General features: G+C 35.6%; 2 protein-coding genes across 3 annotated transcripts in view; one reads left to right on the top strand and one right to left on the bottom strand.

The window, feature by feature from the left end:
* LOC118198526 (zonadhesin-like) overlaps positions 1–16,417 on the bottom strand; it is a 314,579-nt gene that overhangs the window by 13,090 nt on the left and 285,072 nt on the right. For both annotated transcript variants that reach the window (XM_085809500.1, XM_085809501.1), the window contains exons 60-62: positions 7,176–7,329; positions 6,491–6,723; positions 4,176–4,280 (exon numbers count right to left, since the gene is read on the bottom strand). In XM_085809500.1, coding sequence (XP_085665626.1) covers positions 4,176–4,280; positions 6,491–6,723; positions 7,176–7,329 — 492 coding nt within the window. The remainder of the gene's footprint in view (positions 1–4,175; positions 4,281–6,490; positions 6,724–7,175; positions 7,330–16,417) is intronic.
* The window catches only part of LOC146992913 (general transcription factor II-I repeat domain-containing protein 2-like), a 285,508-nt gene that overhangs the window by 32,558 nt on the left and 236,533 nt on the right, over positions 1–16,417 (top strand). The gene's annotated exons all lie outside the window — the stretch shown is intronic.

Genomic DNA, 16,417 nt, shown 5'->3' with positions numbered 1-16,417 from the left:
AAAAGCCCCTGTCAATAGCTATTGCTTTTAAATAATTTAGTTCTTCATCAAGGGCTAGTTTGGAGGAGCAAACTTGAAGAGCACGGAAAACATAGGAATAAAATGAAGCTAACTTTTGTTTAGTCGGATGACATGATTTAAAGTGTGGTGGAAGGCAAACCGATGAAGGTTTACGGTAAACTGTAGTACTGAAGTTGGATGTGTTACGTGTGACCAGAATGTCGAGAAACGGAAGAGAATTGCAAGTCTCAAGTTCAAAAGTGAACTGAATAGCAGGATCAATAGAATTCATTGTTGAAAGAACTCTATTTAAATCATCTTTATTACCTTCAAACAGGGTAAAAGTATCGTCTACGTAGCGGAACCATGCCGGAAAGTTTAAAGTTTCAAACAATTTTGATTCATAATAATGCATGTAGATATCAGCCAGGATGGGACTGAGGGGGCTTCCCATGGCTAATCCCTCAGTTTGCTTGTAATATTTATTTTGGAAAACAAAATGTGTTTCTTTCAAACAGAGTTGAGTGAGAGAAATTAGCTCATCAATTTCGATGCAAGAGAAATGAAATTCGCGAAGTCTGGTTTCTAGACATCTTAATGCACCCTCCACTGGGACATTGGTGAATAATGATTTTACATCAAAAGAAACCATGAGTAAATTACGAGGAGAAATGTTTTTAACCTTTTTTACAAACTCTATTGAATTTTTTATGGTGTAAATGTTATTGTCTAATAGAGTGGAAAATCTAGAAACTAAATATTTAGCTAATGGATACGAGGCAGTACCTAAATTTGATATAATAGGGCGGAAAGGAATACCACTTTTATGAATTTTGGGAAGAGCATATAATCTGGCACAATTCGCAACAGATGGGATAAGCGAATGTTTTAAGTTGCTTGAAATGATTTGCGAAGATTTGATCGCAGTTTTTATTTTGGATAAGTCCGAAGGTGAAGGATCTTTAGGGATCGGATTATATGGTCCTTCGTTTAAGAGTTTAGTGACACCATCGATGTAAGTGTTCTTATCCATGACGACTATCTGGCCACCTTTGTCGGCCTTTGAAATGACAATATCCGGGTTAGAATGAATCTCGCGCATTGTAGCTCTTTCTCTCGCAGTTAGATTTGGTTTCAAAGGTTTATTATTGAATTTCACATTATGAGCGATAAGATGCCTAATCATTTCTTTCTGTGAATCTGAAACTTTACTGAACTTGAAAGCTTTTTCGATAGGAGCCAAAATCTTTGGAATCGAGGGTTTACAGGTTTGTGAGAAGTTAAAATTATATTTTAGAATTCTCTCTTGTTCTTCTGAAAGACTAACATTAGAAATATTAACTATTGGCTTGATGTTTACAATGGGAAGATTTTTTTGAACTACCTGAACTGGAAGACTGTAAAAGAAGTTTTTCGAATTTAACTGCAAGGGTGTTTTTATGACGGTTAACTGCATTCTCCGTTCTAGACCAAGACTTTTGTTCAAGGGCAGTGAATTTTGGATATGTTTTAGCGAGTTCCAGATGAAGCTTATAGAGTTCATGTTCAATTTTGGACAATTGTTGACGTGTATCCCTTATCACGGACCTTTACTTTTATCACTTTGCCTTACTTCGGTCCGTGATAAGGGATACACGTCAACAATTGTCCAAAATTGAACATGAACTCTATAAACTTCATCTGGAACTCGCTAAAACATATCCAAAATTCACTGCCCTTGAACAAAAGTCTTGGTCTAGAACGGAGAATGCAGTTAACCGTCATAAAAACACCCTTGCAGTTAAATTCGAAAAACTTCTTTTACAGTCTTCCAGTTCAGGTAGTTCAAAAAAATCTTCCCATTGTAAACATCAAGCCAATAGTTAATATTTCTAATGTTAGTCTTTCAGAAGAACAAGAGAGAATTCTAAAATATAATTTTAACTTCTCACAAACCTGTAAACCCTCGATTCCAAAGATTTTGGCTCCTATCGAAAAAGCTTTCAAGTTCAGTAAAGTTTCAGATTCACAGAAAGAAATGATTAGGCATCTTATCGCTCATAATGTGAAATTCAATAATAAACCTTTGAAACCAAATCTAACTGCGAGAGAAAGAGCTACAATGCGCGAGATTCATTCTAAGCCGGATATTGTCATTTCAAAGGCCGACAAAGGTGGCCAGATAGTCGTCATGGATAAGAACACTTACATCGATGGTGTCACTAAACTCTTAAACGAAGGACCATATAATCCGATCCCTAAAGATCCTTCACCTTCGGACTTATCCAAAATAAAAACTGCGATCAAATCTTCGCAAATCATTTCAAGCAACTTAAAACATTCGCTTATCCCATCTGTTGCGAATTGTGCCAGATTATATGCTCTTCCCAAAATTCATAAAAGTGGTATTCCTTTCCGCCCTATTATATCAAATTTAGGTACTGCCTCGTATCCATTAGCTAAATATTTAGTTTCTAGATTTTCCACTCTATTAGACAATAACATTTACACCATAAAAAATTCAATAGAGTTTGTAAAAAAGGTTAAAAACATTTCTCCTCGTAATTTACTCATGGTTTCTTTTGATGTAAAATCATTATTCACCAATGTCCCAGTGGAGGGTGCATTAAGATGTCTAGAAACCAGACTTCGCGAATTTCATTTCTCTTGCATCGAAATTGATGAGCTAATTTCTCTCACTCAACTCTGTTTGAAAGAAACACATTTTGTTTTCCAAAATAAATATTACAAGCAAACTGAGGGATTAGCCATGGGAAGCCCCCTCAGTCCCATCCTGGCTGATATCTACATGCATTATTATGAATCAAAATTGTTTGAAACTTTAAACTTTCCGGCATGGTTCCGCTACGTAGACGATACTTTTACCCTGTTTGAAGGTAATAAAGATGATTTAAATAGAGTTCTTTCAACAATGAATTCTATTGATCCTGCTATTCAGTTTACTTTTGAACTTGAGACTTGCAATTCTCTTCCGTTTCTCGACATTCTGGTCACACGTAACACATCCAACTTCAGTACTACAGTTTACCGTAAACCTTCATCGGTTTGCCTTCCACCACACTTTAAATCATGTCATCCGACTAAACAAAAGTTAGCTTCATTTTATTCCTATGTTTTCCGTGCTCTTCAAGTTTGCTCCTCCAAACTAGCCCTTGATGAAGAACTAAATTATTTAAAAGCAATAGCTATTGACAGGGGCTTTTCACCCAACATTATTAATCAAGCAGTTAAAAAATTCTCATCTCAACACACTAAAAGCCACACTCTTATTTTAGGAGATTATAAAAATTCTGTTGTCATTCCCTTCTTTCCATCAATTAGCTATAAAGTTGCACATATTTTGCAGAAATTTAACTTTCGGGTTGTTTACTCTCCCATCAATAAAATTCCAACTTCTATACTCAAGGATCCCATTCCGGATATGAATTCCTGGGGTATTTATAGGATTCCTTGCCAGTGCGGTTTAATTTACATTGGCCAAACTAAGAGAGCCTTAAAATTTCGCGTCAAAGAACATGAGGCATATGTTAGAAAAAAGGAAACACAGAAGTCTTCTGTTGCTCAACATTGTTGGTCCGAAAATCACACTTTCAATTTTTCTGCTGCCAAAATTATTCAAAAAACATCTTCCATTGGAGAACTGGATTTTCTAGAGGCATTTCACATTCATAAAAATCTTTCTGTTCTGGTTAACGATCCTAATTCCAATCCAAATTTGCCTTCGGCTTTTAGAGAAATTATGTTTTAGTTCTGGTTTCGCCAACAGATGGCGCCACTTGCTTATTCTTGTCCAGGCTTTCTTATCTTATCTAAACATTATTTCCTATCTTGTTCATTTGCGGTTTTGCAGCTGAAGATGATGGTTCGGTAAAACCATCGAAACTAGTCCTGTGAAAATTTTGTGAATTAACGCTGATTTTTGTTGTTTGACTTCTGAATCGGTATTTGTTCGGCGTGTTATTGTGTCTTAATTAAATAAAGATATATTTGTTTTAAATTACTTCATTCTGTTAATTTACACTCATTTAAGTATTTTATTCTTTAGATAAAACAAGTTGCAAGTAAAGTAGATAGATGACTAAAAGTAATTTTTCCTTTTTAGCTATTTCGGCTTTAATGTACTTATTTTATCGACAGCAGTTCGAATACTTAATGGGAAAGACACAGATGCAAACCTGTACTCCAACATCAGTCGTGACTAAAATTGAAGATCCAGTTTTCTCTACATACAGAGCAGGATTTTCAAAATATGGGAGGTATTCCACTCGTCTTCCTTTAACCTAGTTGCAGAAAGACATGTAACAATAATAACATGATCTTAAATAAATAATCGTTAAATAGTTCAAAATATGCATATAATTATTTTTTTCTTTCTGCATTTAATTAAAAAAGATTAAAATGGTAAAATGACATAAAAGGACCGTAGTAAATAAGATTTAAAGTGCTTGACTTTACAGTAGTTTACATCTAAGATTCAAACAACTTTCAAATGTTTATTCAGCCGTCATGCGTTAATTATGCCTGCTATTTTTTGTGTAATATTACTTAAATAAATCGGCATTACTAAATGGTAAGCTGCTAACGCTTTTTGTTTTGTGTTAATATTTATATATTTTGCACAGCTGATCAAGAATAAGACGTTAAATGTAGGTAATAAAGCAGAAATGATTAGTTATTACATTATTTTTAAAATAATGTGCACTATCTTAAAATACATATTTTTAAAATTCTAAACAGAAATATTTTCGTTAGCTGTTAAATGTATCGAATTAAACTTTCCTTTGTTTGAGCGAACAAAAATATATTAAAAAATATCCAGTCATTTCAAATGGCTGCACAGATTCTGAAGGCAACGAAAATTCCAAAGGTATTATTAGAGCAATCAAGTCTTCAACGACTTGTAATCAATGCTGCTACTGATCGAAATAACAACAACCGAATGAAGGCGGATTTCTTACTTAAAGCTCTTATGGAATTTGAATTGAGGTCACGAGTCTCCCCGCATGTTTCAAACTGGCAAGCTGATCTCAAAAAATATAATTTTAAGTCCAGTTGACTCAGAAGCAGAATAAGCAGAATTAGAGATGCCAGTATACCACAAAAAAGTTTTCGTAATGCCCGTAAAAATTCAAGAGTAATTTCGATCTCCTCCAAAGCGTAACTGCTAGTGATCGGCTGGAACAAGCTGTTTTTCTGGTCCCCTCATCTCCAGTTTCCCTTTAAAAGGGGGAGTATATAAGGTATTTTCTCCTCCTTTATGCGTGTCTTTATGGTGTAACTGGAAGCACACTCGAAGCGCATTCAGGGAATCCGAAGTTCGACTCCTAGCGAGAGCATTCACATTTTTCACGTTTCCAGCAGCAAAAACCCTAACGACTCTCTAATGTTAATTTGTTAATTTCCATTTCCTGCAAAAAAGAGGTTTGATATCTGGGTACTGCAGCGTTAGGAACAGCTGTTATTTTTATAAGGACAGTTAAACAGTAGTCAGAGTCGCGCATTTTTACTTATGTGCATAGAAACATAGTGTTGGTAGAATTACAATTTATTTTGCAGCTTGAGTTTTCCTGCTAATATTTTAAAATTTCATTTTAAAATATCAATATATTTGTAAGAATCCACTAAATCCTTACCTTTATTTCGGCTTAATGACAAGTGGTAACCTTGCATTAATTCACAAGGTTTTTTTTTGCCTCCAGCCTGTAAACAATTTAATTTAATTGAAGAAATTAGGACCAGTATTTCTGATGATTTTTCTTGGCTACCTATATTTTTATACATTTTTTTATTCATTTTAGCAATAATTAATTTTACAACATCAGACGAGCATTTCATATTCGTTCCAATTTTTCCCACTGTTGAGCTAGCCTTTCTTAAAATTTTAAATCTACATTTTTTTCTGAATGGACAATTTTAATGACGTTGGCACTAAACATGTAATGAGAAATTTAGAAGTAAATTTGTATACATTAAAAATTCCTATATGCTGCTCATAGTTTTCAAGCACTTTGTCCTTCATAACGAAAAAAAAGAAAAATAGTGGTAATTAAATCTTAGGAAAAAGCACGAGCAAATTATGCACGAAAACATTCTCTCTTTCATTAGATCAGGCTGCAAAATCATCTACAAACAAGAAGTTTCAAACATACTACCAAAGTATAAAGGAACTAAAATGTTTTTGTGCTGAAAATGCTCACAGGCAGTTCACATTCAGAGACATGCAGACAGGCAGTTCACATTACATTCAGGTACACAATGATTTCAGATACAGAACCATAGCGAAGATGGTTTCTGAAAATTAAAGAAAAAAATAATTTTTCTTGTAGTTTTGAAGAGTTGTACATAACACTCATTTCAAGCACTGGGCTGAATAATGGAAACCGATCATTATGCACAAAACATTATTAATCATTTAACATTATTTAACTAACGGTTTAAATTCTTAGCTCAAAACAATGAAAATTTCGAAAAGAAGGAAAGAACTTCTTACATAAACATCTAGACCAGAACGCAGATCCACAGACGTATTCTGGAGTACAACTACAACTCGGTAAGTCCATGAAACTCCTTTAAATCCCCTGTCATGATTTTCGACAAGTACAGAAAATTTCCTGCTGTAACAGTCAGCTGTTAAAGTGTAACGGCAAGTTCCTTGGAAACTTACTATAGCTCCATCAAATGTTCGGTAATGAGGATCACCAAAGGCAATGCAGGTTGCTGGACCTTAGTAAAACATAGAGAAAAAAAGGACTTTACTTGTAGTCATGAATTGAATAAAAATGTTACTGATATAGGCATATATGATGGTTGAAACCGATTCTTAGATAGAAAAAAAAATGCACAAACGTTTTTAAGTGTGAAATGTTTATAATTATTAATAAATTGGCAAGTCATAACCTTTAATTCGCGTTGATCTCTAATATAAAATATTTGTCAAGGTAACTTTTTTCCAGAAGTGTTAAAAATACTTAAAATTAGATTTTCATAGTTACATTCGATTATCTACTAATCAAGTGCAGTTTTATGTGTGTAAAAAAGTATAAAGAAATATTTTATTTTAGTCATTTAAAAATTTTAATCTTATTTTCAGTTTTTACTCCTTTGTTTTCCACATTTAAGATTCCACATTTAAATCGTATTCTTTTTCATAAATTTGTTATTGAATGATTACTTACGTGGAATACATTTTGGACAACATTTTCCCGGGTCAACAGACCGAATCATATCCGATGGACATTGAAGCGGAAGGCATCGTTCATTGTGACAGGTCATCTTACCGTTACGGCACTGGCATGTAGTACACGGATCAGGATTCCAATTTTCTCCATTCTGTGCAAGAATATAAATAGATTATCACTTAAAGTTATATGATAAAAAACATCGGTATTGCGATTAAAATTATATGATTACTTCTATTTTCGTTTATTAAATGCAGATCTTGAAAATTTCTGAATGTTATTTCTAGTCTTTATTTCGATATTGAATGAAGTGTTATTCTCATATGAAAATGTGAACATTTTATCTTTTGATATTCAACGAAATTAATCGTAATAGAAGTTGTGTGCTCAATTTCCCGAAGTTTTCAGCAGTACTGCTGCCTGAGATGGAATTAAAAATTAAGAAAAATATGTTAGACAGGGTTGATATCTGGGCAGGGCAAAGTTAGGAAGAGTTGTTATAATTATAGCAAATTAAACAGCAGTCAGAGTCGCGCATTCTTACTAATGTGCATAGAAACATAATGCTGGTAGAATAGAAAATTATTTTGCAGCATGAGTTTTCCTGCTAATAGTTTCAAATTTCTTTTTAAAATATCAATATATTTTTAAGGTTCCATTAAATCATTACTAAACTTTAATTTGGTTACCATTACAATTTGTAAGCATTTCCTTTATTTTGGCATTACCTTTATTTATGCATTAAAAACTAAAATTTTGACCAGTCCTTTGAAATGTAAATTATTTTGATAATTTAGCTATCTTGGTCACATTATCTTCACCGAAGTTGTACACACAGATCCTAAGAAAAACAAGCGAGTCATTACTGGTGTCGGCCTCAAGACTTTCATCCATTAACACATTGAGCGCGGCCCCAATGTTTCTCTCCTTTCCGTTCAGCCAGCAGTGAGCGAGCACAGGGAAAATGAACAGAGGACTACTCTTTCTCACCATTGTATCTTTCTCACCTTTGTATCTTTCAAATATTCCTAAAGATACTCCTCCAGAACTCATAATACAAGAACTTGTTGATCAGATCAACATTGAAAAAGAAGGGATCTCCGCTCTCTTTAAGGTAAAAGGAAGACTTCCTAATACTGTAAAATGGATTTTTGAATGTAATTCTTTCACCTTTAAGACATGCACGGAACACAGGAATATTACTTATTATTGGAATTTTCTTCCTATTGCAGAGTTCTTTGGAGTCAAACGATGCTTCCACTGTCAAGACTTTACGCATTCTCAGTACAAGTGCAAATTTAAATCTTACTGTGCATTCTGTGGAGGCAATCACTCAATAAAAGATTACAGAGCTGAGATACCCAACTGCATAAACTGCAGATTGTACAACAACGCAAATGGCACAAACATTAATTACAAGCATTCAGCATATGCACCTCAGTGCCCTCTGTACAAAAGAGAGACAGAAAAAATTAAAGCTATCACAAATTATCAAATAGTTTAAATTATACTTCATTTCGATTCATCAACGCAATTTAGCCTTTGCTTTACCTAGTTACTCTTCTCTTTTTCTCATTTTTCAAATTGCAAAGTATTTTTATGGATGCCTCATTTACCACAAATCATTCAATGTTAATCAAAACTTCACAGATTCTCAAGAACCTTAATTGCCTTCAGTGTAATCTTAGGAGATGCAAGGAAGCCACATCTTCACTTGTGCAGTTCGTCTCAGAATCCAATTACGATATCTTACTAATCCAGGAGTCATAGAGCGTGAAAGGAGAGATAAGAGGGTTTCCATTATCATGGAATATTTTATATAAAAACTTAAGCATATATTTTCCAGTCCAGAAAAAAATCCCCAGAGCATGCATTGTCGTAACGAGCAAACAACTAGACCCTACTGTATGCAAAATTGATAGAAACATTATATCTATCTCAATTAATTCAGGTACAGTACAACTATGCTTTTCTTCTTGCTACTGTTCGCCCGCAGAAGAAATTGAAAGAAATCTTTTATACCTTGACAATATAATTCAGAGTGCTCTGACTGCACATCACTTTATCGGTGGGGATATGAATGCCCACTGCGTTCAATGGGAATATCCAAAATCAGATTCTAGAGGCGAACAAGTAGAAGATTTCATAGCTGCCAACTCTCTCGTTCTTCACAACGACACCGTACGACCTTCCTTCGAAACATGCTCAGGTAAAGGATGGCCTGACCTGACCCTTTCAAGCACAAATGCCAGCACCTTTCTTAAAAACTGGAAGATACTGGACGAGGAAAATAATTCGGATCATAAGTTCATTCACTTTGAGATTAATCTCACATTTTCTAGTACCAGCACGAAACGTTTTCACATAAGTGAATCTGGCATCAAGAAATTTAAAAACCTCCTTGCTAAAGAAAAAACTTCCATTTTGAACGGCATAAACTACTGCAGGGATCGCAACCAATTAAATGACATCTTCAGTAACTTTTTCTCAATCATACAAAGTATATCCCAACAGAGCTTTAAAATTAGAGCTCCAAGAAATAAATTCACTGAAAATTGGTGGACAAAAGAATTGAGGGCAGAGAGGAACAGAACTAAAGCCTTAAGGAGGAAAATAAAATCTACACTGGACGACAATTCTAGGAATGCTGCATGCGTAAGATACAACGAGTAAAGAAGGATTTACAAAAACAAAATTATGGAAACTAAATTAACCTCGTGGAAAAAATTTTGTTCTCAAAATAAAGATACGTATGGCATCCTCCATAAATTGGCAACTAGGAAATTCTTCGTTCGCACAAAAATTACGCTTCCTAACTAAGATCACGCAAGCAACAACAATAGTATTCCTGATTCCCAGATTCTATCGCAAGAAGCAGCAACCAAAATCCTTGACGCTATCTTCAAGGATGACAATTCAAAAGATGACACACCCGAGCAGAGAGAGATTAGACTTTCCAATTTCTCACAGAATAGTTCAAAAGACTTCCCCTTCACTGTACAAGAAATTAATAATATTATCAAGCACCTCAACAATAAGAAAGCCCCGGGTCCCGACTCTATAAACAACAAAATTCTAAAAATTATGCACAATCATGACCCAAGAATCCTTCTTTATTTCTTCAATAAATGCTTAAAATTGTTGACCTTTCCCGATAACATGAAGAAAGGACAAATTATACTTTTCGAGAAGAAGGATAGGAAGCTCGAAGATCCTTCTGCATTTCGGCCAATAAATTTGCTGCCCGCGATAGGAAAAGTTCTAGAAAGACTTATTGCCGGGCGGTTGAGATATCACTTTATCAGAATTCAAACAATCAGTAGACACCAATACGGATTCAAAGCCAGTACAAGCACTATTCATGCAATTGATAAAATACTGAAGCAAATCCAACAGAATAAATCAAAAGGTGAACATAGTGCACTTATTTGTGTTGATTTAAAAAGTGCCTTCGACTCAATATGGTGGCCTTCAGTATTACATGCACTTAATAAAGCCAACTGCCCCTCTAATCTCAATATTCTCATACATTACTTTCATAACAGATAAAGCATATTCATTCATAAAAACATGATAACCAGCAAAATATTTACTAGAGGATGTCCCCAAGGATCCTGCTTGAGTGCAGATTTCTGGGCCCTCACCTTTAATGACGTCTTAAAATATGAATGTCCCGATCATACGAAGATCTTCGCGTTTACAGATGACACTGCGTTGGTTGTTAGTGGTAGGACTAGAGACATCCTCGAAAGGAATGTGTTACTGCAGGAACGGTTCTCTCAAACAGCTTAACATAGAAAGCCAGAAGTTGAAACTCTGCATTTCGCAAGTGAAGTCCAAGGCTATACTTTTTAACAAGCCACGCCAAAAGCTCTTAAGAAAGCCCACGTTCACCCTGGACGGAAAGAAAATTAAGATTACCCAAATCCTGAAGTTTCTGGGTATCCACATAGATAACCAACTTAATTTTATGTCAACTTAATCAAATAATTTCAGGACAATAGCTATTTATTCAGACAGTCAATCTGCATTATATACCCTGAAGGACAGAAACAATAAGAACCAACTGCTTCAGGATATTCAAAATACAATAAGTGCCCGCCCAGAAATCCAGTTTATCCTCAGTTGGGTGAAAGCCCACAACGGAAACGACGGCAACGAGGCAGCTGACCTTCTTGCAAGGGATGCAACGACTAACATCAACAATGAGGTAATTCACGTCCCGTGGCCTAAGTCCCATTTAAAATTTACACTGAATGCAATTGTCGACTCAAAGTGGCAAGAAGAGTGGGATTCTGCATTGCAAGGCAAAACAGTCCACAATTTTTTCTCAAACACTGACAAAGAGGCACTACACTATGACCATGTTCTGAATCAGTATATCACAGGGCACGGTACTTTCTCCACCTACTTCCATGACAGAGGCATGTGCCCCACGGATCTCTGCATATGTAGCGAAAGGGGTGACCCTGATCATTACATTTTTTGCTGTAATCTAACAGACGGCAAACATCTGATTAAGACTAACAACAATCTAATACCATTTAAGAAGTATGCAATAAAGAACAGACACCTTAGGGCCAAAATCAGAGACGTTCTTATACATATCCAAAGACTCGGACTGGATATTTGTCATATCTAATGCTTATTCATCTCCACATGTTACTAAACTATATTTGTCTTTTTTTTTTTAAATTTTTTGTTTCATTTTAATGTTCTATAATTTCATTTATCTACACAATGCTGATGGACGGGAGCTCCAAAGACTTGCTTATTACACCTTCCGCCTTAGAAAACACATTTGTTCTTACATTTAGGCTTTTGGAAGCATCAGTTGTTGAACTTTTCAAGGACAGTCTTTTCTCAATATGATTTGTGCACACTATTAATACCAGAACTCAGTTATCTCAGAAAGTCCTCTCAAGTGGTTGATGGTAAAAAAAGAGGGGCGGGAGAACCTCGGACCACCCCCCGGGGTGTTCTTCCTCAAAATTGGGGTGGGAAGTTTAACAGTTAGCTAAGTTCAGCAATACCTCAATTACCTGTGGTACTACGGAGGTGCTGGCCTAGCTTCTGCCTGTACCTGTATCTTTCTTTCGGCCTGGGACAATGGTGCAGCCAATGCACACGTTTTCGAAGGGCAAAAAGACGATTAGTTAAAAAAAATGCCACGGAAGTGTAATGACGATTTGCGAATAGGAAATTTTGGTTTGTTTCTGAAAGTATTTACTGCTCGTAAGACCGAGAATGTTCAAAAGAAAAGGAAATAGTGATACGTCGACTGAATTAGTTTTATAATCCAAACGTCGACAACGCTGAGTACTATGGTTGTCATACTTTCATCTTTGGAAGATGATTAATTCATTAGATCAGGCAATGGAACTTGACAATGACAATTGTGGCATAAGTTCTAACAAAACCAGTGACAAAAAGGAATGAATTGATCCAAAAGGCATTCGGCCAAATCTTGTGCCTCTTGCAAGTGCCAGGAGTGCCAAAAAGCTAATAAAAATAAATAGTTTTTAATAAAGTAAAATACATAATTTTAAATACGTTTTAACACACTTCATCGAAATTATTACATTTATTTTTTTACTTTGATACTGTCGATCTCTAGTGACCGACAAAACAGAAAGTTCACTATCGGTCCTCAGGGACAGACGCCGGCCAAACGGACAGTTATCTGGTTCCCGCCAAGGACCGAAGCCAGCCAGACGCACTGCTAGATCTCAGGAACCGACGCTGGCTAAATGGAAAGTTCACTATTGGTCTCTAAGGACCGACGCAGCGCTCAGCCTGCATCTGCACTATGGACGATTTATTAAAAGTTCCTTTAAAATCCCAAGGATTTTACTCCGTCTAACAGAAGCAAAAGTTTTCATGGTAAACAAGTATTTGAAGCCCTGAAGTATGTTTTGACGTTCGCTGTTGTATTAGATTATACCAATGTTGAATGTTTATTCTCGATACAGAGGCCAAACATGAAGGAAATGGAGCTGGTCGTTGACAAAAATTGAAAGCGAAGTGAATTATTACATATTTCAGCAAAAGCCTCTCAAAGCCGTAAAGAAATTAATTTTCTCAAGAAAAGAGCTGTTAGCCATCGTGAAGGCAACATACCATTTCCATCACTATCTGCACGGAAGGGAATTCCTGTTGCTCAATTGTCATGTTTTATCAAACAGGCAGTTTACTTTAAAAAATCCGGAGGGTCAGTTGGCTATGTCTGCAAGAATATGACATATAAATTCGACATCGTCAAGGAACTTCACATAGGAGTTCTGATGCACTTTCAAGAAAAGCTTTTGCAAAGAGGAAAAATATTGCTTTGAAGCCCCAGCGGTCAGACAAACTAACACTTAATCTGCAACATCAGAGCCCGATCCATGAAACAGCGAAGAATGTAAAGAAGTCCAAATGGCATTATCTTGAAACATTACCATTAATGAAATTAATGGAAAATATTAGTGAAAAACCAAGATGGCACTAAACAACAGCTTCGTGTTTTACACACATTTGACATATGACATATGACAAGAATATGACATATAAATTCGACATCGTCAAGGAACTTCACATAGGAGTGCTGATGCACTTTCAAGAAAAGCTTTTGCAGAGAGGAAAAATATGGCTTTGAAGCCCCAGCGGTCAGACAAACTAACACCTAATCTGTAACATCAGAGCCCGATCCATGAAACAGCGAAGAATGTAAAGAAGTCCAAATGGCATTATCTTGAAACCTTACCATTAATGAAATTAATGGAAAATATTAGTGAAAAACCAAGATGGCACTAAACAACAGCTTGGTGTTTTACACACATTTAAAATCCTATGACGAAAAGATATTGGGCTTTATGAGATACAGTTCATCTGCAAGATGTGTGCTGCAAATGGTAAGGTTATGACAAAAAGTCTTTTAGATAGCTGTTCATCTTGTAGAGTCCCTAGAGTTCTACCAGATCGTCATTGCAGCCGTACTGAATATCTTTTTGGTGCAATCAATAATCTCCATAAAGTCGGAAACGTGTCTTGTGCTACAAGACCAAAGAACACATAGAAATATGGTGCAAATCCTGTGATGAATGTGGTGCTTGTAAAAACCTACAAACACGTTGACTAGGAAGACTACAGGGCTACAATATACAGCTAAATATAAGAGCACCATTCGAAAGAATTGCTTTGGCTGTTATGAACAACTAATTGCAGCAAGTACTTCCTAACTGTCAGAGATTACTTTAGTAAATGGCCAGAAGTTTATGCCATCCCTGTTCAGGAAGCTTCAACTATCTCAGAAGTCTTAGGAGAAAACTGGATTTTATAACTTTGAAAGCATCTCCTTATCCATTTTGACCACGGAGCAAACTTCATATTTGCCATATTTAATGGACTATATAGAATACTGAGTACGGAAAAGATTCAAACCACTCCTTTGCATCCACAAGCACAAGGTGAAAGAACAATGGCACCTGTGGATTCTCGTAGGTACACTGCGAAAAAAAACAAAAGCGACATTTCTATATCTCTCGTTCTACTGGCCCAATTGTCGAAATTAAAATTGTGTTTTTCATGTCTCAAAAGCGTGACTTAGGATATGTATTAGATTTATATATAGCATTGTTATAATATAGGTATTTTGACACAAAATCGGACTTTTTCTGAAATTACATATCAATTTTTTTCTATATTTCGATTCTACGACTCAAATTATGCCAAACTGCCAAGTTTTGTAAAAATCGCAAGTACTTTCTAAAAAATTAACTCTCACAATTTTAACTCCTCAATCTTAATTCAAATTTGGTATGTATTTATTAGTATCTCTTTTTTTTATTACATCTACTTAATTTATTCTTTCACAGCTCAAAATTTAGATTCATTCCAAGTAAAATTCACCCGTTTCTTATGATTTATTTTTAAAATTTCTATTTTTAAACAATTTTTATAAATTTTTCAAAAAAATTTGAATTATAACCTATAACATTTTTAACATCATCTTAAAGTAGATGTATTTCTAAGCATACCTGCAAAAAACCAAGAATGGTCTCTATAAATAATCTTATACCTTCTTTTAATGAAATGAGCGACTTTAACACCTAAATGGTAGGTGAAAATTCTACGATCACTTGCCAACTAAATATCTGTGACCGCCCAATCCGATTTGTATGTAGCTTTGCTTACATTATCAAGAGTAAGATCTGGCCATCCCCTAGCACGGGTGGTGCAGAAAGTTGTCCGATATTCCCACAGACACAGGTGTTGATTGGAGACAGGTTTCTGTCGTAAAAGTTGTAAGGATTATATTAATTTTATTAACAGTTAAATTGTGAGTTAAACTTCTTTTTCTATTGCTTCTTGATTTCAGATTACCACTTCCGGCCAGAACGCAGTTTTAGAATCACATGTGAATGCTAATGAGGAAGAGCGGTATTTAACCGCGAAGTTCTACTGTCTTAATGAGAGAGATACCAGATATTCCGGCTGCACGCATCCGCCTCTTTAGGCTACGCTCTCGTAAGCTATTATTATGCTCGGCCGTACTTTAGGCCCTTGATAGCTTTGCAGTCAATTAACGTTAAGGGGCCAACTCTGTTAGAATTTTGATAGCTTCGGCTATATCTCTCTAGTTATGATTAGTTTAGTTTGATTCTTAGTCTCTTAAGTTCAAGCCCAAGTGTCGGCTTTATTGTACAACTACAAGACTGAGTTCTGTTAAATCTTATTTGAATAATAAAGGGTCTTTTAATCCCTTCCAAGTTTATTTATGGTCTCACGAACTCAAGCGATTATTCGCTTACTAGTTCTTAAGATTCTTCACTTTTAACTGTACTTAAAATTACACAGGGGGGAGAATCCTACAAAGTAACTGGGGAAAGGCCCATGACCAGTTATAAACAGAACGGAAATGATTCTATCAGCTCTGACATTATAGAAAAATTCCGACGCTCCCTTGCCTTGAGGAATCGATTCCCAGACTTCTTGCCAGTGGGAAATGACATCCATCCTAGTCTTGCATTTAATCAGTTGTTGGAGAGCGGGATTGCTTCGATGTTTTGCGCCGCTTCTTTAGCCAGTGTATCCGCCTCTTCATTTTCTTGGTTTCCAATGTGGGCTTTTATCAGGAGATGGGGAGTGGGTGCCCTGTTGTTGAATATCTGAGAAGTTCCTGTATTTTCCCGATAATATTATTGGTGTGACATGGATTCCTGATTACGAAGATTGCCGATTGGCTGCCATCTGGTAAA

This window comes from Stegodyphus dumicola, chromosome X2 (genome assembly GCF_044657685.1).
Source record: "Stegodyphus dumicola isolate Sdum_Otavi_A_Nest chromosome X2, ASM4465768v1".
NCBI classification, from domain to species: domain Eukaryota; kingdom Metazoa; phylum Arthropoda; class Arachnida; order Araneae; family Eresidae; genus Stegodyphus; species Stegodyphus dumicola.
Note: the sequence above shows the minus strand (reverse complement) of the source record. Positions and strands in the feature narration are given on the sequence as shown.